The sequence below is a fragment of the Takifugu rubripes genome, chromosome 12 (assembly GCF_901000725.2).
Source record: "Takifugu rubripes chromosome 12, fTakRub1.2, whole genome shotgun sequence".
Classification (NCBI taxonomy): Eukaryota; Metazoa; Chordata; class Actinopteri; order Tetraodontiformes; family Tetraodontidae; genus Takifugu; species Takifugu rubripes.
In genome coordinates this window covers 560,167-581,505 of record NC_042296.1, presented here as the reverse complement: position 1 = coordinate 581,505, position 21,339 = coordinate 560,167, and the positions used below count along the sequence as shown (strand labels likewise).

Here is a 21,339-nt window from a genome sequence, read left to right as displayed (position 1 = left end):
TATCACCTGTAATTCAATAGGTCTCGTAAGTCAATAATCAGCCACAGCAGTAACAGTGAATTAAAAACATGGATAAAAAAGTTGCGTTTCAGGTGTTACTGACCTGGTGGGAGGCGAGGTCAGAAGAACAGTCTGTGGGGGCGCTGCACCCGGAGCCATTACCGTTGCCATGGAAACAGGAAAGGAGCTCCCAGAATGCACTGTTGTTGCACCATTAGTGTGAACATTTGTCTGGACCACTGGCATGGGAGTGAGCTGAATAATCTTTGGGAACAACACAAACAGGTAATAAAACAGAAAGCAGCACAACTGCAAAGTCACTAACCACAGATCAACAGCTGTGTGAATTTAACAATGCAGCAAACGAAAAGTACAGTCTTTTAAGATTTATTTAGAAAATTTAACAAAGGTTTTTTTTTTTAATTCGTTGTAGAATGGCTGATGAAAAATATTTTGTGATTTGAACCAATCAGGAAAATTTATTTTTAATTTAAATTAATTGTAATTGAGTTGTATTTTGTATTAAATAAACACTAACCCAAACAGTATTTTTTTCAAGAAATGCTTAAAACAGGGAAACAAAGTTGGTTTTGAACCAACAAGTCAAACTTCTTCTTAATCTAATGACAAGACCAAATAGAGACCAAATACTACTAAAGCTGTTGTAGAAAGAAATGGGCTAAGATTCCTCTGAGCAAAAGGGCACTATTCATTTACTGCTACCACATTTAATACTGCACCCAGGTCAAAGCGGATCCTGACAGAAAAATATGTACCACATTTACTACTCCAAGATTTGCATTTGCATTTGATCACTCACCTAAAAACAAATTGATCATCATATTTAAATGGTAATTTTTATCTTAACTTTGCTAATACTCAGACTGCTAGTAGCAGCAATACACCAACAATAATGCTTCATGGGATGGCCAACTACTGAATGTTATCTCCATAAGTAATGTGGAAAAATATGTGAGTAAAAACCACATGGTCATTTTCTATAACTGCTTAACATTTTTTCAGAAGAAAATGAATACCAAAACTCTTTAAAGAATCCCTATAATTGTTACCTGCATAATTACAATAGTGTCATTTCCATCTTGTCTTTTTGTCTGTTGCACATTTAACTACTTTAGACTCTTTGGCACATAGGATGGTATTTTCTATTCTTTTGAAATCTGTTTGTTAGTACTTGTTTTGGTTCTAATGTAAACATTATTACTTTGCTTGCTGTAGTGGGTCCATTTTGCACAGGAAGGGGTGGCGCAACAAGGGAAATCGAAGGGTGAGGAGGAGTAGACCCTGTTGCCATGGGAACCAACATGTTGCTCTGCAAGACTGGAGACTGTGTTTGAACTATAGGAGGAAGAAATAGAAAGAGAGAGGGACAGAGAGAGATAGAGGGAGGGAGAGAGGGGGGTAAAGTTAAACCAGCAAGCATTTGTAATGATACACTTAGATAATAGACAATCAAAATGAAAACAGAAAGGGAGCAGTGAGTAGGTGGAGACACAATAAAATAGATGGATAGATAGAGAGGGAGAGAGAGAGCGAGAGAAAATCCAGAGAGAGAGAGAGAGAGGAAGAGAAAAACATGATAGAACAACATTTTGTTGTGTCTGACAAGCAACCACTAGCAAACAGCACTCATTTCAATGCCAATTCTCCAAATGTTACGTTATGTTATATCAATCCAATTAGCAATGCTTTTACAGGCCCCTAAATATTGAAAGATGCAAAAATATGAAGTAAATAGAGCTAACTGCTTTCAGTATTGCATTAAATCAACAAGTTTATTTTTCAGCCAATTGCTGCTCTGTCTCACCTCTGTTCCAAGGTTGCAGTTTCCTGCCCCTAAATGAATGCCATTGAACTGGGCAGCACTGATGCTCAACAAAACTGTTTTTTGGTGGGTGAGTTGAGGGAAAGAAGATTTCGTTCCAGGCAGGCAGTACCAGAAGTCAGCTAGCATAGAATTGAGGGAGGGGGTGGGCATGGGACAGGTAAAGGAATCTGTTCGTGTGGCTATGGGGCCAGTTGCTGCTCTTGGTAGGCAGTTCTCATAGCTGGGTTATTTAACAGGCCATTTCCCCCCACAGATATCCTAAATGGGCAGGGACATAGAAACGAGAATAGGTACCCACCCCCTGCAGTAATTGGTAGCTGCTGAGGTTTGCCTCCTCCAATCAGGAGAGTAGCTTTCTTGCCATGGCAGAGGGAGCTGAGGGTGATGGCACCTTCCACTGGTTTGCTGACAATAGGGATAGGTGTGCTGGCTATGGGTCTTACCACGTTTGTCACCATAGTTGGTGCCATACGGATGGTACCAAGAAACTGGGTCAAACTCGACTGTTCCAGCCCTAAACCCTGGGTTTTGGGTGAGGAGCCTGTAATGGAATGAGAGGAGTCACACTGTCCACCTCCTTCTCCGCTACCTGTAAATGCATCGTCTCCTTTCGTCCCTCCATCTACTCCATCGTTAGCTCTCTTTGTCTTCCTTTCAGAGTCCTCATCACTACTTTCTCCACCTCCTCCTTCATTTCCTTTAGCTGAGCTGAATTCAGAGGGAGAGGAAGAGTGAGAAGAACGAGCCACTGGTTGGAATCCTTGCTGTAGTAAAAAGAAACAAGAAAATGAACAAAATAGTTGCTCCTTTAGTTCATTAATTCACAAAAGGACAGGTACATGAAACTGAGTCAATTTTCAATGATTTTCAACAATTTCATAATCCCAATTGTCATTCAATTTTCCTGAAACCGCTTCTATTTAGAATGTGTCCAACATAGTGTTTCTCCAATGCTGCTTCATACCTTTTGGATATCTACATAGAAACCTGTTTTATTAATATCTTGTGCATTACTGCCTTTTGTTGCTAATTTACTTTATACCTAAATTTATTATGGTATCATAAAGTTCAATTTAACAATTGCTGCTGCATTTACCATCTGCTTAAACACTGAATCACAAATAATTATATTTTTAAATATAATTATATATAAATCTGGTTGTAAAGGGGTGAAAATCTTGTTAGAATTCTTGTTTTTTTTATGATGTAATTTCTCACAGATGTAGTTTCTGATTGGAAATCTAATTTGAGGGCGTCTGCTGAGAAGCAGAGGGCTCCCGGTTTGAGCCCCAATGTGGACAAAACTTGAAGGGTGTTCTGGTAGTAGGGGAAGGTGCAAGAACACCTTCAGAGCACTGCCAAGGTACCCTTGAGCAAGGTACTGAACATACAAATGCAAATAGGGCCCTGAGATGAAATGGCAACTCATCAAGCGGTGGACCTGCCTTCGTCCATATGTGTGCACCATTGACCCCGAAAGGGATAAAGCGGTAAAGAAGAAGACGAGACAAGAATTCTAATTCCTAATTAATGCTGGGGAACTTAAAGGATTTCAACTATTTAATTAATATATTGAGACAATGAGACTGAAAAAAAATCACGAAACTCAAACCACATCACAACTGTTGTTTAAAGTTTAATTAGAACAGATTATCAAAGTGGTTACCTTTATATACGGCTCATCCTCTTCACTGTCTGTCACTCTCTCTTTACACTTGAGGTCAATAGAGCCTTCTGGACAGGAATCCTCTGATTAAAATGGACATCATAGGTGAGACTCAACCAACCAGGGAACAAGGAATGGGAAAATCACTTTACCATGCACAAGCAAATTAGTCTTTGGATTGTGGGGGGGAGCCAAAGAAGCAGGAGATGCAAGCACTTGCTTGGATTATGATGCTTATAAATGTAGAACATTGAGGTCTAAGCTAGAAAGAAATTTGATATTCTTTTCAATATCACTCCTACTGCTCATTTTTGGAAGCTAAATATTCTGTGGGTACAGAATTCTGAAACTGCCCATAATTTGACAACAGTTCCTATTAAATTACTCACCCATGACATCATCATCTCCCTCTTCCTCACAAATGACCATGCGCTCGTCATCACTATTCACATCCTCACAAGTAGGTAGGGGATTCTGGACAAACACACCTGTGCACTCCCCCTAACAAGGAGAAGAAAAGAAGAAAAAAATATTTACAGGTATCCTGGACTACTGTCGTTGTGTTTTACGTGCTTCTGTGCCTAATGCATTTTATGCGTGTGTGTGCGTGTGTGTCTGTGTGTGTACACATACATATAGTACATACCGTAATTTCCGGACTACAGGGAGCACCTGATTAAAAGCCGCATAATCTAATTTTAGAAAGAAAATCAATTTTGTACTTATACAAGCCGCACCAGATTTTAAGCCGCAGGTATCCCACGTAGTAATATGAAAAAACATTCAGTACCGGTAGATGTTTTTATTACCGTAAGAGACGAGTCACTGATGAATAACAGAGAGGTAAGAAACAACTGCCACTCTTTTCACTTGTATGTTTATACAGAGACCTTAAATCCAATTTTTTATCACGTCAGGATTTTTTAACTTTTCTTTTAATTTAATCCGTTTAGCAACATAAACAAATACAGTATATTGTAGCGGTAAATGCTTTTTTTTTTCTAACGGTGTCTGTAATGCAGCTACCTTGAAATATACATTTGTATCAGCTACACACAAATTACGTGGTTTATGCTTTTTTACTCAAACACTGAACAATCTAAAACCCCGATGGCCCACCTCTAAAATCTTCTATTTTCATGGCGGTGGCGATTGCTTTTGCCTTCAGTCTGATTTGTACAGCGGAAACACCGCGGCCGCCTGCTCTCTGTGTGTTCACCCAGTCTTCCAGAAAGCTTTCATGCTTGGGCCACCTGCGATGTTTACGTCTAAAAGCTTTTGTCGTCTTTTTTGCTTTGGATGAGTTCTTTATGCTGGCGCCCCCACCTACTCGTCATTGATTACCGTAATGCCAAGATTACACGCGGCAGCCAGAGTGATCGCTTTTAACTTAAAAGTCGCATCATATGCTTTTCTTCTAGTATTTTCCACGTTGATGAGGGTTAGTAAAAATGACTGATTCACAATAGTTGTGACAGTGCACCACAAAAAAAAACATAAATAAGCTGCACCGTAGAATAAGCCGCAGTGTTTAAAGTGTAGGAAAAAAGTAGCGGCTTATAGTCCGGAAATTTCGGTACATATGTGTATGCTTCTATATATACACACTTCTGAAATACACCAGGCACTCAATCTCTCTCTCTCTCTCTCTCTCACTCACTCACTCACTCACTCACACACACACACACACACACACACACACACACACACACACACACAGCAGTGTGCAGCAGTGACCTTTTTAAACAACCACGCAGGTGTTACATGTGGGATGATTCGATATACAATGACGTGGTGAAAGGAAAAACTACAATGATCTTCAGCTTTTTACATGAATCTATAGCTACAGCAAAGAACCTCAGAGGAATGCTTCAAACACAAGTAATATTTGAATTATCAAAGCATTCAGGAATATACAGCTGTGTTCAGAAACAAGACATCCATGCAGCAAACCTCTCTGTGCTTAGCCGTAAAACATCAAAGACTCACACCTTGAAAGATTAAAAGTGAAACCTTTTAAACTGAGGCCTGAGTTCCTTTAAAACAATGAATGGGTTTTTTAACATCAACAGTTTAAGCCCTTACACACAGAACACAGTCCATTTCCTCTGATTCTGAGGAGCATATGTTCAGCTGAAGAATTCAACCAATTAGTTCAGTTAGTGAGTCTCACACTAACACACACACACACAAAGTAAAAGTAATTTCAGTTGGTTGTGTCTGGATTCTGTTTTTCTTAACAAGTTTCTTAAGTCAATAAATGTGTTGTTATTGCTTAGATGTTTGGTGCTAGAGGTGAAACATGCTCAACAATGCGCAGCACTCCAATGACTTGGGATCTCAAGAGTCTCTCAAAAACCTCCCACCTTCTCTGGGTCTCTCTCCTTCTCCCTTTGCTCCAGGGTGTGTACAGCACTCTGAGAAAAAGCTCGGGGACGGTGACGCTGCCCAAGCTCTCCTTGCTGCTCTAATCGCCCAGACCAACCTGAAGCTCCTCCCTTACCCTCAGTCATCTGAGACTCAGAATGAGGATCTGGAAAATGTTGTGAAATTAGTTTCAGCTGAGATATAATTTCCAAATATTGCCTAGGAAAAAAACCAACAATTTAAAAACCTCAAAATTAAATTCAGTCAAGGTAACAATGCATCTAAATATTTTGGTTAGAAAAACTGTTGATTATCAGCACCAATCAGCATACACACATGCACATACCTATACTTTCCGACATGCTCCTCTGTCGTTGTTCTTTTGGTGTCCCACGGCCCTCTGAAAGGGACTTTCTACGGTCCTTATTGCACCACTTCCAGTCTGGATGTGCTCTAAAGTGGGCCTCTTTCACCTGGAAAACAGTAATCAGAGGTTTTGTGTATTTTCTGCATTTCCTTGCTTGTAAAATTGTTGACTTTTTGTTAATTGAAAAAACAAAAGGCAAATGCACAACCTTCCTATAGATTAAGGGTAATTGTTCGACCTTAAGACTGGAGAGTACTTACAAGAAAGAATGTTGAGGGCATCAACATCAAGACAAAACAAAAACATAATATTGTAGCTTTGAGAAAAACCCAATTCATTGTGTCTGGAATTCTTACCAAACTATTTTAGTCTGAAATATATTAAAAAAACTCAGTCGGACTTCAGAATGTGTAAGAATTGCATGAGAAAAAAAAAGTAAATCTTCAAAGATAAGGTTTTGGGAGAAAATATAATTACATTCTAATGATGACTTTAAACATTTTCATTTGGTTTTCTGGTCTTTATTCACTTCCAGAAGAGGATGAATATAGTGTTCATGTACAAATTATTCTTATGACTTGGATGAGGATTGTTAATGCTGGTCCAACATGACTCTGTAGGAAATACACCTCTACTGTACTAGTTACCGTAATTTCCGGACTACAGAGCGCACCTGATTAAAAGCCACATAATCTAATTTTAGAAAGAAAATCAATTTTGTACTTATACAAGCCGCACCAGATTTTAAGCCGCAGGTATCCCACGAAGTAATATGAAAAATTAGATCGAAAACATTCAGTACCGGTATATGTTTTTCTTACCGTAAGAGACGAGTCACTGGCGAGTGACAGACAGGTAAGAAACAACTGCCACTCTTTTCACTTGTATGTTTATACAGAGACCTTAAATCCAAATTTTATCACGTCAGGATTTTTTAACTTTTCTTTTAACTTAATCTGCTTAGCAACATAAACAAATATATTCTACCAGTAAATGCTTTTTTTTCTAACGGTGTCTGTGATGCAGCTACCTTGAAATATACATTTGTATCAGCTACACACAAATTACGTGGTTTATGCTTTTTTACTCAAACAATGAACAATCTAAAACCCCGATGGCCCACCTCTAAAATCTTATATTTTCATGGCGGTGGCGATTGCTTTTGCCTTCAGTCTGATTTGTACAGCGGAAACACCGCGGCCGCCTGTTCTCTGTGTGTTCACCCAGTCTTCCAGAACGTTTTCAAGCTCGGGCCACTTGCGATGTTTACTTCTAAAAGCTTTTGTCGTCTTTTTGCTTTCGAGCAGTTCTTCAGGCGGGCGTCTCCACCTTCTCGCCATTGATTACCGTAATGTATGCCAAGATTACACGTGGCAGCTCTATTTCCTTCTTCAACCGCCAAAGTGATCGCTTTTAACTTAAAAGTCGCATCATATGCTTTTCTTCTAGTATTTTCCACGTTGATGAGGGTTAGTAAAAATGACTGATTCACAGTAGTTGTAATTGTGCGCCACAAAAAAAAAACATAAATAGAATAAGCGCAGTGTTTAAAGTGTAGGAAAAAAGTAGCGGCTTATAGTCCGGAAATTACGGTACATTCCCTCTTAATGTCAGTGATGGTGAGTGAAAGAAATTGGTATTTATTTTCATCAATATTAGTACACTGAAGAAATTTAGAGCAAATTAAACTATTTCAATAATAGAATCCAAACCTGGAAGGCAAGATCGTGGTACTGCTGCTTCTCATTGGGCCCCAAAGCATACCACCATTCCCCCAGAATCTTGCTGACTGTCCGATTGTCCTGGTTTGGATGTCGCTGGTGCACAAGGGCACGGTGGCGTTTGCTGAAGATCATGAACGCATTCATTGGACGGCGGATATGGTCTTTCTCCCTCTGGGTAGTAGGTAGAAGAGGAAAGAAGGTGAGTAGTAGACATTACTTAAAGTTATTTTACGATTGATTGTAATAGTGGATCGACCTTTCTGTCTCCATCTTTAGGCAGGGCACTAAGTGACTGTGTGCGCCTTTTCATGGGACCACAAGAGGGGACCGATTCATTGCCTATACCTGGAGAGAACCTATGAAGCACATGTAAAAGCATGAGTACACATGAAAGGGGAAGTTTGAAAAGGGAAATTTAAGACTGGAGCAATCTCACAGAATTGTGTTCAATTGAATGATTCAGGATAATATTTTTTGCCATGTAATTGTGGTTTTAGGTCAGGCTTCCCATGAAGTTACAGTATTTGTAACTACTGTCTGGCATTTTAAGGATTTTGAAAGATTGGACATTTATACTGTAAGTTAAAGTGAAGCATAAAAACCTCTGCATTTATTCTGCTTTTTTATAATCAAATACTCTGAAATCATGAAGGCAACAATTTGAGAAATAAAAAAAGAAAAACACACCAAAGACAAATTATGACATTTTGGGGACATGTGCATCATACCCACTTGCAACACTGCCTCTAAAGACGCTCCTTTATTATCACATACATCACATATATATCATATACCAGTATATAGCAATGTTGTGGTAAAAGACTAGTCACTTACTTTGAAATCCTTAATGTATTGCCTAAATGTGTACTTATGATGTACTTATATGATGACCGATTTCACCTGTCATTGAACTCAAGTGCTGGAAGCACATGATATAAATACATACACTTAACTTACAGTAAAATGAAAAAGAGTAAAAGGACAATGCATTAAAAATCACATTGATAATAGGTTGATAATCTCCAGATTTTTTATATGAAGTGCAATGACAAATAAACCTAAATGTTTTAGCCTTGTTTTTTGCAGATTTTGAACATGGGGTCAAAGGAAGGTCAAAACTCTGTGAAAATGCTCTATTATTCTTTAGCCGAATTGAGGAAACAGACTGTTGCAATATTTCCTTTATACACTTGCATTGATGGTAGCATCACAGGGAGGCCGCCATCATTGTGAGTGCAATGACCCTGAAATATTCCAAACAACACTATCAGCCAGACAGCCAGGCAGCTGTCTGAGTCACTATGAAAGAGTAATAGACTAGCCAGACTCAAAGATACATTCTGAAACGAGTGCAGATGCTCTCAAACACATACAGTGAAGTGGCAGGAAGAAATGATGTTTTTCTGCTGTGAGGTGGATTTTAGGAGCTCTGATTATAATGTCCTTGAGACTTTCAAAGCCAGTGATTCAAACTATTCAGACTAGCTGCATCTAGTATAATGTACAGTTACTATCTGGTTCCTACAAAGTCATAGCTAAGGCTGCAGAGATGAAACAATGCATATATGTGCTTACTACATGCTACTGTGCATGCAAATGGAAGCTGGCTAAAAACTTATAGTATTTGTGATTGCTCTTTGTTTTGTTAACACATAACAGAAAAGAAATTCAGTGCAACGGGTCATGTTGTTAATCTAAAATATAAAACTCATACAACACAAGCATGTCACAAATTAAAAACACATATAAACAATAAAATGTTCATCTTACGGGTCATCTGCATCGCTTTCCGTTTCACTGTCAGCCCCTCCTCTGTCTGTGGGAGGATTGTCATTGGATGGGGGAGGACATGACGGTGATCCCCTATCTGGATCTGCAGGGCCAGTTCGCCCATCACTCACTAGGGCTACACCACATTGAGGCTCTGAAATGGAAAAGTCATTTACAGGTCTGAGAAAGGAAGAACTGCAAGACTTTAAGTTGCATTCTACCTCTCTTGGAGATGTGAAAAACTATGACTAGCAGTGATATAACAGTGACAGCAACCACTGCGAACCTATAACAGCTGTTAAAACAGAAGCATAATAACATGCAGGCAGTGTGCTCAAGCATTTAACAAGTCCCCCTGTGGATAAATAATTTACGATCGTGATTCTGACTCATCTGCATCCTTCACTAATTTTACATGATAAAATTAATGTGAAAAATTATAGAAAATGCTGACGGTGTACTTGGTCATTATTCTGTGAAGCAGTATAGTCCAGTTTAGTTCAGTTCAGGTTAACAAGGTACCGTTTGTAGCATCAAACTATAACCTGCTGTCTGAATCATAAGGCATGAAGGCCAGATAGTGAGGACAGCATTCGCTGCATTGTTACAGTGGCGCTTTCTTTGTGGTCAATTTTTATGCATCCACATTTACATATATTTATACATCCAAATTCAAAGGATGCACAAAACATTTTTGGTGTTTCCATTTCTAGTGTGACAATGAAATAACATCCGTCTTGCTAAAAGATTCCATTCATCAATTACAGACGTCTGCAATGGATTCAAAGTCCCACGCAAAACACAAATAATGACGTGCACTATCAGCATGCTGTCATCCAGAAGTTGTACATCATGATTGGTTACCGCACAATAAAAATGCTTCTTGCCAACAAATGGTTGTAAAATCAGGGAGTTGATCATGACTGGAGATACCTACAACTATATTAGTTAATTTCTAGTTGGGATCGTTTATTCATAAAAATTTTACGGTTGGGACAAATTAATTATATCACACAAGAAACTCTGCTAGGGTAAGCGGCCATACACAAAGTGTGTTAGCCAAATGGTTATTGGAAGCGAATTGGTGTGAAAACCAACTGTGCTAAAAACTGTTTTGGTAAATACTGAATAAGCTTCTGTTATGTTTGTCTAACATTTGCACTCACTGCGTACTTGAGAGATGACATTTAAATAATTCTTCCACAGATTTAATCTACCCTATATAGTATACTTACCAAACAAGCTAAAATAGCAATGACACAACCACACTAGTGTAGGAATGTTATACATGGCTACGCTGTCATCAGCTCCTCTGCTGCTGACAGCACACCTAATGATAGGCCTCTTCAAAGATCAGTGATGTGCAGGTAGTGTGCATTGAACAATCATAAAGTGTCCAACATGTTACCTATTTATGATTCCAGCTGCCTTTAAGAGCAGACCAGAAAAGCATCATCAACTGGATGTTGTATTGGTCTCCACAATGTTTTTTGAAAATCATGCCTGATTTAGTGAGAATTCACAATTTGAAACTGTTATTACAAAACAGCAAATATGTGGTATGGCTGAATGCTCTAGTACATGGATTATAAAGTGAAAACCAGTGAAAACTGTCATTGTGTTTATGGTAACCCAGGATTTTAAAGTCAGTTTAAGATTTTAAAATAATGTGGTGCCAGCCTAAAACGCCAGAATGGAAGAGAGCTTTCATCTAGATTTATGTAAGTGCATGTTCTTGTATTTCATGAAAATAAGTGGCTTTGAAATATTTTTTCAAATATTCGTATTTTTCTGTTCTATGTTTCATAAAACGTTTCATCTACTTTATGTCGCATTTGTTTTGAATTATCCTGATCCTGTTATTTTTTATTTTTTAATGGCAAATTCACCATCCCTGTGTCAGACACTTAATAAGCCTTCAGTGACCCTCACCAATGTGAACAGTGTTTTATGTTATATACCTTTGTTCTGATTGACAAGCTGTTGGCCATCAGCAGGTTGGGCAGCCCCTCCTAAATGGCTCGGCTCCAGGAAAGGGACAAGAGAATGCCAAGGGAACACTGGCACAGACCGAGGTTCCACATTGGTCCAAACTGAGCAAACACCAACACAGAGAGAGAAAGAGAGAGAGGCAGTCAGTATCATGGACAGTAAACAGATGGTAGCCCTCTGCAGTAAAAATACGACTGCATGTCATTGTCAACAAACAATTAACTACTATGTTGTTTAGAATGCACCTTTTGATAGAAACTGGTATTTGGAGTTTGGAAGTTCATACTTCAACTTCACTGAACTCCGTCACTGCAGCAGCAGTCCACAGGAGCTGGTGCAGATAAACTGGCTATATACTGGCCTGCATATTGATACTGCTGTATCACGGTAAATTTGTTATGAATGCAGATGAATACAACTATTACATCATTTAAAACAGAAGGGTGTAAATAGTTATATGCACAAAGATAGGTCATCACAAATTGTCTAACCTATTTCATTTAGCATACGGACCCTGAAATCATCTGCCTTAAATGTTTTGTAAGGCCAAATCATTTTTATCTAATAATATACAGATTTTCCAATATCCTATATATAATGTTTATTTGCTTCTATCAACAAACAAACTAAATAACTTGACAGTTTGAATTTCTATGCGACAGGAAATGTTTATAGGTTCATTACTGTGTTGTTTGGTATCACTTCAGTCATCAGAAAAAGGTCACCGTGTGAAGCCCAACAGTCATCATTTTCACCCACAGTTGTGGTGCAACAACACTGAGTGTTTTGCTTATGCTTCAGCTTACCTTCAGTCAAATACCATAGTTTGATAATTACAAATTTAAAAAAAATCAAATGCATGCAAGTGATTAAATGAAGCTACAATGATAGTTTGGAGAAATGCAAACAAAACTAATCAGAGGAGAGAGCTGTCTTTTGTTAGCCTGATCATACTATTTTGCACCTTTATCACATCAATAATATTCAAATCAGCTATCCACCTATATTCCTACAATGAAATTGCCAGATAAGAAAAAGAGTGTGCTGGGAAGGGTTACCAAACACTGACACACAGGTTCCAAGGTCACATTACAAGAAAGATCAAACTCTTCATCTTTCTCAGGAGACCTAAAATTGTTGAAAGTGTTGGGCCAGCAGTGATATAGGTATAGGTGTGATATTAGTTTCTAGTTCTCCTCTAAGTACATACTCTAGGCAAAAATGTAATACTACAGCTTCTAAAGTCAATCAACAAATGAAACTTCTTCCTCATCTGAGCTCTAATCATCTTTGCTTCAGTAAAGGCTGCAGATGCAGAGAGAACAGTAATGAAACTTGTGATGCTAATGCTGCTGCACTGTTGCAGTGGCTATATATAGGTAGAGATCTCTGCCGTGGGGCCAACACTGCCTCCTGCATGTGTTTGATTCTGGGGGAGCTTTTAAATATGTATGGAAAATGAAAGATGATGCTACACACGCAGGTAGGTAGGTAACTGTTAGCAAGTGTGAGAAGGATGTGAGAGGGAAATGCTTTAATTCTACAAGTAGAAAGTGTTTCCATGACAACTCGCCAACTATACAATGACTTGAGTGGTGAAGCACATTTACCTACTTTACACAGTACCTGTCCTTGCTGCACCTTGTCTGTCATTGTTGATTGTCTGGAACAGTCAAATAAGTGTCTCCATGTGTGTGTGTGTGTGTGTGTGTGTGTGTGTGTGTGTGTGAGAGAGAAAGAGACAACTGACATCTTTTTAAAGTCTCTATCGTTCACGCACTTACACAAGCAGTGAACGTAAAAAGGATTAGAGACCTGGCCCCTTATAATGTTACTGAAGGAAAACACCATGGTAAAGATACAATCTGTGGTATCTTTACCTGCAAAATTGTAATGTTTTGTCAGAATTAGATGAAAATTGGAGCAACTAATAATTTACCAATATTTCTGCATTGGTTCTTTTTCATTTTTAGATTCAGCAAATTCTGCGTTAAAAATACACAAGGGAAATGATGCATAATTTGAGTCTAATATCGGAAGGTTGGCATGGAAACAAGCAATACAGTAAATGATAAAACCAAACACCTCTAACTTATCCTATTTTCTTATTGTACAACTATCTTACAGTTTATCCAACAGCCTACACAAAAAACAAGGAAATATTTTCATGACAGGAGCCCAAGTGCATGAAAGGAAAAAGGAAAACAAGAATGAGGCAGACTTAAGACATTTCTCTTCCCAATCCTTACTGTACACCATACATATATTGGTGAGTTTGCAAAAGGGTTTAGTTCAACAGGGGAACAAAACACAAAATAATTTTTGTGTATGCAGCTTTTCTTTTTGTTAAAGCTATTCTTACAGGAAATACTGATGAATGATTATATGCAGGTTTTGTTGGTATAAATAGCTCATAAGTATTATGTGTTTTTTCTTATATGATTAAATTATGTTCTCTTCAACTATGAGCAAACAACAGTAAAGTCCTCAGTATATATACTGTATAGGTGTAGCGAGATGGCTCGGTACACATTAACCACAAAGCATTCTGATTAATTCCCTCTCTTACCAGTCCCTGGTCGTCCCATGATGATTTGCTTGCGTGGAGCAGGATGAGGAGACTCTGCTGGTAGTATGAGAGGAAGGAGAGATGTTGGCGTTGGGTGACAGGCAACTGGCTGTGGTAGCATTCCATCAGGGGGATCTTGGTGTCCCGCAGGTTTCCTCTCCCTCTCCCTCCCTCCAGAACCAGAGGAGGACAAGACCAAGCTTGATGAATTGGGGATTGAACCAGGGATGGAGGAGGTAGACAGGGTAGCATGGCTTACTGCAGATGAGGTCAGGGACTAAGAAAAGATCAAAATCCATGTTGATCAACTGTCAAAATAACACATTTCGCAACATTAGCTTAACTAATATTTAAATTTTAGGTCGATATTAATATACACAATCAAAGTCAATATGTTAAAAATGTTAAGGTTGACAGATACATACAGTCTTTTCACCATTTCTATACCCTATCATAGTATACACATAGTTACAGATTATTGCAATCTCAAGATAAAATGTACATAATGAAAAAGCTTCTCATAAACTAGCATTTTTAAACACACAGCACTACACAATTTTCTTACCGAGCTGGAAGTGACCAAGACAAGTGTTGATGCAGGGTTACGCAGAAGAACTGCCCCATTGGTGGTGGCCCCATTGATAGGGACGGGGACCTGCAGGCCAGGTGGAACTGTATGCTGGGGCTGACTGTGTTCTCTAGACCTATTTCTCTCTTTTCTTCCTAACGGGCCATCAGAGAACTTGGCCAGAGGAACATCTGGGTTACGGACAATGACTGGTGAGTCGCGTAGGGGTACAATGCGACGTGGTGAGGGTTCCTGGGGTAGTGGAGATGGAGGAGTAGGAGAGACCAGCATGGGTGGAGGTGTTGAGGCGGCAGAGGAAGGTGGCCTACTAGTGGCACTACGAGGCCGGGGGAAAGAAAGTGAGGAGGGGGTTGTGGGCTGACTTTGAGGGGAAAGGACTCTAAAGGCTGCTGGGCTATGGGCCAGGATTTGTTCTCCCAAGACAAGTTGCTGTTGCTCAGGTTTGGACTGGCCGTCTTGGACTGTAGGCAGTGGAGGGGGTGGATGGATGTCGTGTTTCCTCTTGCTTGGGCTCATGGGGACTGTGAAAGTGAGGTTAGTCTGAAAAGTGGGCACAATCCCTGACAGGTGTCGCTCTCGCTCAGCCCCTGGTGTACCCATTTTAGTGCCACTTAGCTGACGATGACGGCGTGGAGTAAGCGAGGTGGGAGCACTAATAGGGCTGAAATTTGCAGGACGAAAGCCAAAAAGCGGAGAGGGAGATGGTGATGGTGTAGGGGAGAAAGGTGACTGGTTGGAGATGGGAGAGAATGATGGGGTACCTGAGCGGGAACCCCCCAGGGAAACTAGCATTGTTGCTGCCTCACACTCATCACAATCAAAACGAGAGGGAAGGACCAATCTGGGGCGAGAATCTCCACCACGGCTGCTGGCCTCACTGCTGTCACGTGATGTGTCATCCCAATCAAAATCTGAGCTGGCTCTTCCCCCACTCAGTCGGAGGTCAGATGGTGTCAGTGTCCCAGTGCTGCTGGCTCCACCTCGTTCTCGACTACCTCCACTGGCTTCCATCTCCTTGGTCCTCATTGAAAGATGTCTGGAGCAGTATCCCCGGCGCTGTGACTCTTTTGAGCATCCCTCCCTAGAGCACAGCCTCCTCCACTGCTTCCCATTAAACTTCTTACGGATTCCTGTTGGTGTGCACACCACGTCTCCCTTCTTGTACTTTTGCTGGGCAGCTGTTAGGGGAGTGCGGGAACGTGATGATGAGGAGGAAGCCGAACCTGAGCCAGATCCAATTCCACCAACTGATCCAGAACTAGATGACCCTCCACCCGAGGCTTTCTCTGCTCTGGAGGAGGACGCAGTGGAAGAGGAGATGGGAGGGAGAGGAGGGAGCTGAGGCACAGTAATGACAGCTGCTGCAGATGCTGGGTCCACACCTAGCAGCACAGATGATGGAGGGGGGTGAGAGTTCAAAGTGAGATGCGCAGGAGGGATCCCAAGGCCCCGCACCACAGACAGCTGGGGATTGACGTAGCCAGGCGGGGGCTTTGAGACAATATGCCGATGTTGAGAAACTGTTATGGGCTTGACACTGGGTATTACAGCCCCCACTGGGATCCTGTTAAAATGGGACACCTCCATGTCTTCTTCAGCAGTGAGTGGCATGTACGGGAGGTGTTGCTGCTGCTTTGCACTGCTTTCCCTTTCTCTTTCTCTCTCCCTTTCCTGGTCTCTCTGGAAATCCCTCTCCCTCTTTAAGTCCTTTTCATATTCCCACTCTTGACCAGAAACAAGACTGAAGACTGAGGCAGAGGTTACTGGGGATGCAATGCTGTGGCCTGACGTAGATGAAACTGGAACCATACCTGGAAAAGCAATACTTCTCCCCAATACCGAAACCACACCAGATGTCATGCCCCGGCTCAAACGACAGACCTCCTGCTCAACATCAATCTCCTCAAATTCCTCCCTTTCCCTTTCTTTATGTCTGAGGTCCACCTCTCCATCTTGTCCACCTCCAAATGGCAAATCCAGGTCCCAAGGAGGCACAAGAAGCCGGAGCGTTTGTCTAGACACCCACACAGCCTGGGTGCCACCAGTTGTATCTTGGCCATCCTCTTCTTTATCCGCCGGTTGGGATTTTTCTTCAGATAGCAAAACTCTATACCGATTCGCAACTGCAGGATGTGTATCGATCTTTGTAACAACACCTTCTCTATACCATTGCCAATGACCCTCATTCCCTTCCTTATTGTCAAATGGTACACATACACGAGTGCCAATTGGTATTTGATGAACACCAGGTGGTGGAGCATCTAGAATTATGTCTACTACCCCCGGAGGGGTGTTATGTCGATACGGGTAACGGCACAGCAATTTTTCCCCATTTAGTTGCACTTCTAGGCATCCATATTCGCCACTGACCTTACGGACTACTCCAGCTCTAAAGACTAAGTGTGAATACTCCTCTTCCTCATTTCTTTCATCCTCTATCCTCTCATCACTTTTCCTCCTGAGTTGTCGGGCAAGAACACGCTGATTCTTAAGCCCTTTGGCCAGGGCGTCAGACAATGCATCGGGGAGACTGGGTGTGTGTGTAGACATCTGTGTTTGGGTGGGTGTGTCACTCACTACTTCCAGGTCAGCTGAGTGTTCACTGGCAGTGTCTGTTGAAGAGCAACGAAGTCTGGGGCTGAGTGGCACGTGCTCTGCATCTCTCACACCTTCAACTTGGCCAGGCCTTTCTCTATCCCCGCCAAGCAACAGGGTAGTGGGTCCTATGAAGCCACCCTGCATCATCTCTCTAGTTGTGGCCCTGCCTTGTAAGTTCTCCAGGAGAATCCTGCTCTGAGTGTTGCCATTAGAGTCGGTGACACACCTATCGGTTCCTGAACCTGTCGACCCATTGTTTATGATTCCAGTGTTCAGAGAAAGGGGAGGGAGTGGGGGATTGCCATGGTTACCTGTAGTAGAGCAGTGTTCCGAGGTGTACTTCTTCTTTGGAACACGGGCCTTGAAGGTGGCAGTTTTCCGACTGGAGGCAGGATTTGGGCTATTGTTGGCGCTTGGTGTACTACTGTTACTACAACTGCTACCACCGCTATCATTTTGGCTGCTGCCACCCACAGTCGACCTTCCACATTTATCATCCGTCAACAGTCTCCCTGGATCCATCAACGGTGAAGCTGTTGCCTCTGATAGCCCTTCCTTGTGCTGGTCCTCCAACTCTGAAGTATTCTGTATTCTGCTTGATTCCATGCATAAGGTTTCTCTATGTGAGTTACAAGGAAAAGAAGATATTGGTGTCCTGTTTTGTGGGGACCGGCTTCTCTCTCTGTTTTCATCTGAGTCTCTTTTGTCCCCTCCCTCAGGGGCATCCCCAATTCCACGCCGCTTGCCCCCCTTGGCCCGTGTGGATGGAGGTGAGCGCCGACCTTGTTTTTTTATTGGCTTCATGGTTTCATGCAACTTTTCTCCAGAGAAATCTTTTCAGATGTTTATCCCAGAGATTTTCTTTGGTGTTCCTCTTTTGCTTTGCCTTGTTTTTATTCATATATCACTATTCTATTCTTTCACATTTTGTCCTGTCTTCTTTCAGTGACTTCAGCACTTTCCCACTTATTCCAGAAACACTGAAAGAAAAGAAATAGGGAGTGTAGGTTACTCATGAGGCAAATTCTTTGAGAGACACAATGCTTGTTCACTTCAGGTCACAGCTACCAACCGCATAGTTTGTGAGAATTACACCAAACATCTATACATGATAATGATAAAAACTGAACCATCTGATCACAGGCATTGTAACAAATAGAAATAAACTACATACTAAACATTTACATTTTTTAAAATAAATGTTGAATAGTTTACATATATATAAGATGAGAAAAAGAGTCAGGCATAACATTGCATAATTACACATGTATTAATTACATTACAGATTCCTCACAGATTGCTGAAATACAACAAGAATATGAGGTACCTATTCACAACACCGGTCGAGAATATAATGTAAAAACAAGGTCCATTTACAATAAAGATGAAAAATAGCACTCAGCAATATGCCCAGACAAGCCTTTTTGCGAGCACTCCATGCTCTCTAGACTTAACTCACATACACACAAACAAACACACATACACACACTACTTGTTTGCAAGGGCAGAAGAGGCGGGGGAATTCCTTCTTCACTTGAACACTGAACCCCCTCCCTATTTCTCTGTGCATCTCTCTCTTTGATGACCTTTATCTGTGTATTTCAAAGCAAACCAATCCGCCCCTACAAACACCATTTCCTGTGGAAGCATTACCTAACTTCCCATTACTTTATTCCTCACTCATTCTGTGCTGTTTAAGTCCTAGCTTGTCTACATTTCTTCTCTCGTATTGATTTCTCCCTCTCAGTTCTCTTATCCCTCAGTTAAGACTATCTACATTTTTTCATCCACACAAAGTTGTTTTTTCATTCACAGACTGATTTTGCTGACTTGGTGAAAGCGTGATGTCATTTAACTTTGTTGGCTATATGGCTAATACTTGCCTCAGGTCCTAGCTGCTCAGCATTTGGGCTCATTTCTTTCAGTAAATAAGTCCCCACACAATGCCAGAAATGTTAATATTAAGTGAACAACAGGCACAATCAAAACACACCCAGATGTGCTATTTACTGTTAAGTTGTTCAGAGTAGATGACTGCCAGCCACAGACAGGCATGCCTACCTGACAGTGACTGTTTGACAGTCTGATATCATAAATGTCTGCCAGCCTTTCCTTGACTCTACAGGTCCACCCATCTACACACCATGCATGTATCTTTTCCACTCTTGGTACCTTCCTGTGGGTCTACAAAAGCTTGCATTTATATAAACTGAAATGTCTGCCACATCTGTTTTTCAAAATAAATTTGTTTCCATTAATAAGTGGCACGCATGTGAGCGCCAGACACACAAAGCTCTAAAAAATGGTGGTGCTAAGAGCAAACTAGGAGCTACCAGTCGTCACAACGTGCTCTGCATAGATCCCTATTTAGGACAGAAAAGCTTTAGAGCAGCACCAATTAAATTATTTAGCAGTCCACCTTACTTGGTCAAAATGTATGGTACATATATTTACTTTGTAGTGTGCAGCATTTACAACAGCTGGTGACACAGTCATGGGGAAGAAGATAAGCATATAGCAGCAAATGCCATGGATAAGCCCTGCTGTTATCATTTGAACTGAACACAGTGTGTAGAAACATATACATATATATTCACACACACATGTGTAATGGGAACTCTAAAACTCTGAATCCTCTTCTGACACCAGTGTATAACATTAGCCTACTATTACAGTGCTGTCTTAACTATACAGCCATGGTGTATAAATATATTGACACCATCATAATCAGATAACTATATCTATTCAAACGCTCAGAGCACAAAATGCAAACTGCAGAAGATGTCGTCAGCTCAGGCTTAGCAGGATCCGACAGTGTGTGTGTCAAGCGGCCGTAGTACCGCGATTACAACCAGTTTTACTTCACAACACAGCAGGCCGTGACGTGCAGCAACCAGGCCTCGATTACACCACCAGGCCGCTTCAAATGCCTCTTCTCGCTGTCACCGGCAGGTTTAGCGGGCATGTTCGCACCCAATACTGTGTAATACAGCACATATTTAGGATGCTGCCAGGGCGGAGGGGACCCCAGGAGGCAAATGAACGCATTAACTTTGCTGATCCACAGTTGCAGACAACACAAAACAGCCGACCAAATGTGTTATTCGGCCTATCCCCAAAGTGACAGTCGTCCCAACACATTCCTAAAACAGTCCGGACAACTTCAAACTGCCCCTCAACGATATATGCATTAATACGACGGTGATAAGCGAGGGTGAAAGTGCTGAGATGGGACCACAGACTACTTCAGCAAGAAGGCCCAGAGCCCCCGAAGAGGCATTAATTGAACGAGCCACGTTGGATTACCAAAAAGGGGAAGAAAATCAATCGGTGTACGACGAGTGAGCAGGGAGAGTGTCGTCTAAAGCAGAAAAAGCCATATTTGTTATGCTAGGACGTCCAGTAGCAGTTATGGCGTTCAATTTATTTCGAGTGGAAAAGTTTCGAGCTCACTGTCAAACCACACCGCTCCCCTTTTTTTTTTTTTTTAAACAGAAGACATCCAACCCGCCCTATACTCCTCTCTAAGACACCACGTACGGAAAAAAATATGATAATTAGTTAAATTGTGAACACTTTTAATAGCTACAGCAAACACGAATAATAGAGGACTGGAAAATGCACAAGCCCGACCGCAGTGCTGCGGGAGGAAGATTTGTAGGTAGCTCCTCTACTCACCAGAGCTAATATAGTCCCCAGAGTGGTTCTCTTTGGAGTCCGCCGGACTAAATAAGGTCGGGTGGCCGGTCGTCTGCAGCTGCCAATTACCGACCCTTCATATTTCTCCGGCAAAGCAACTTAAAGGAAGGGAAAACTACTGCCCTGTACATTCTACACTACAGTCGCAAAAT

The 21,339-nt window shown here is 41.2% G+C and overlaps 1 protein-coding gene across 1 annotated transcript in view; it reads right to left on the bottom strand.

The window, feature by feature from the left end:
- The window catches only part of cica (capicua transcriptional repressor a), a 34,266-nt gene extending 12,927 nt beyond the window's left edge, over window positions 1–21,339 (bottom strand). The window contains exons 1-14 of the mRNA XM_029845622.1: window positions 21,167–21,339; window positions 14,867–18,468; window positions 14,302–14,578; window positions 11,702–11,833; window positions 9,741–9,894; window positions 8,227–8,326; window positions 7,959–8,141; window positions 6,226–6,352; window positions 5,879–6,045; window positions 3,902–4,013; window positions 3,513–3,595; window positions 2,436–2,610; window positions 1,223–1,356; window positions 104–264 (exon numbers count right to left, since the gene is read on the bottom strand). Coding sequence (XP_029701482.1) covers window positions 104–264; window positions 1,223–1,356; window positions 2,436–2,610; window positions 3,513–3,595; window positions 3,902–4,013; window positions 5,879–6,045; window positions 6,226–6,352; window positions 7,959–8,141; window positions 8,227–8,326; window positions 9,741–9,894; window positions 11,702–11,833; window positions 14,302–14,578; window positions 14,867–18,292 — 5,231 coding nt within the window. The 5' untranslated portion in view covers window positions 18,293–18,468; window positions 21,167–21,339. The remainder of the gene's footprint in view (window positions 1–103; window positions 265–1,222; window positions 1,357–2,435; window positions 2,611–3,512; window positions 3,596–3,901; window positions 4,014–5,878; window positions 6,046–6,225; window positions 6,353–7,958; window positions 8,142–8,226; window positions 8,327–9,740; window positions 9,895–11,701; window positions 11,834–14,301; window positions 14,579–14,866; window positions 18,469–21,166) is intronic.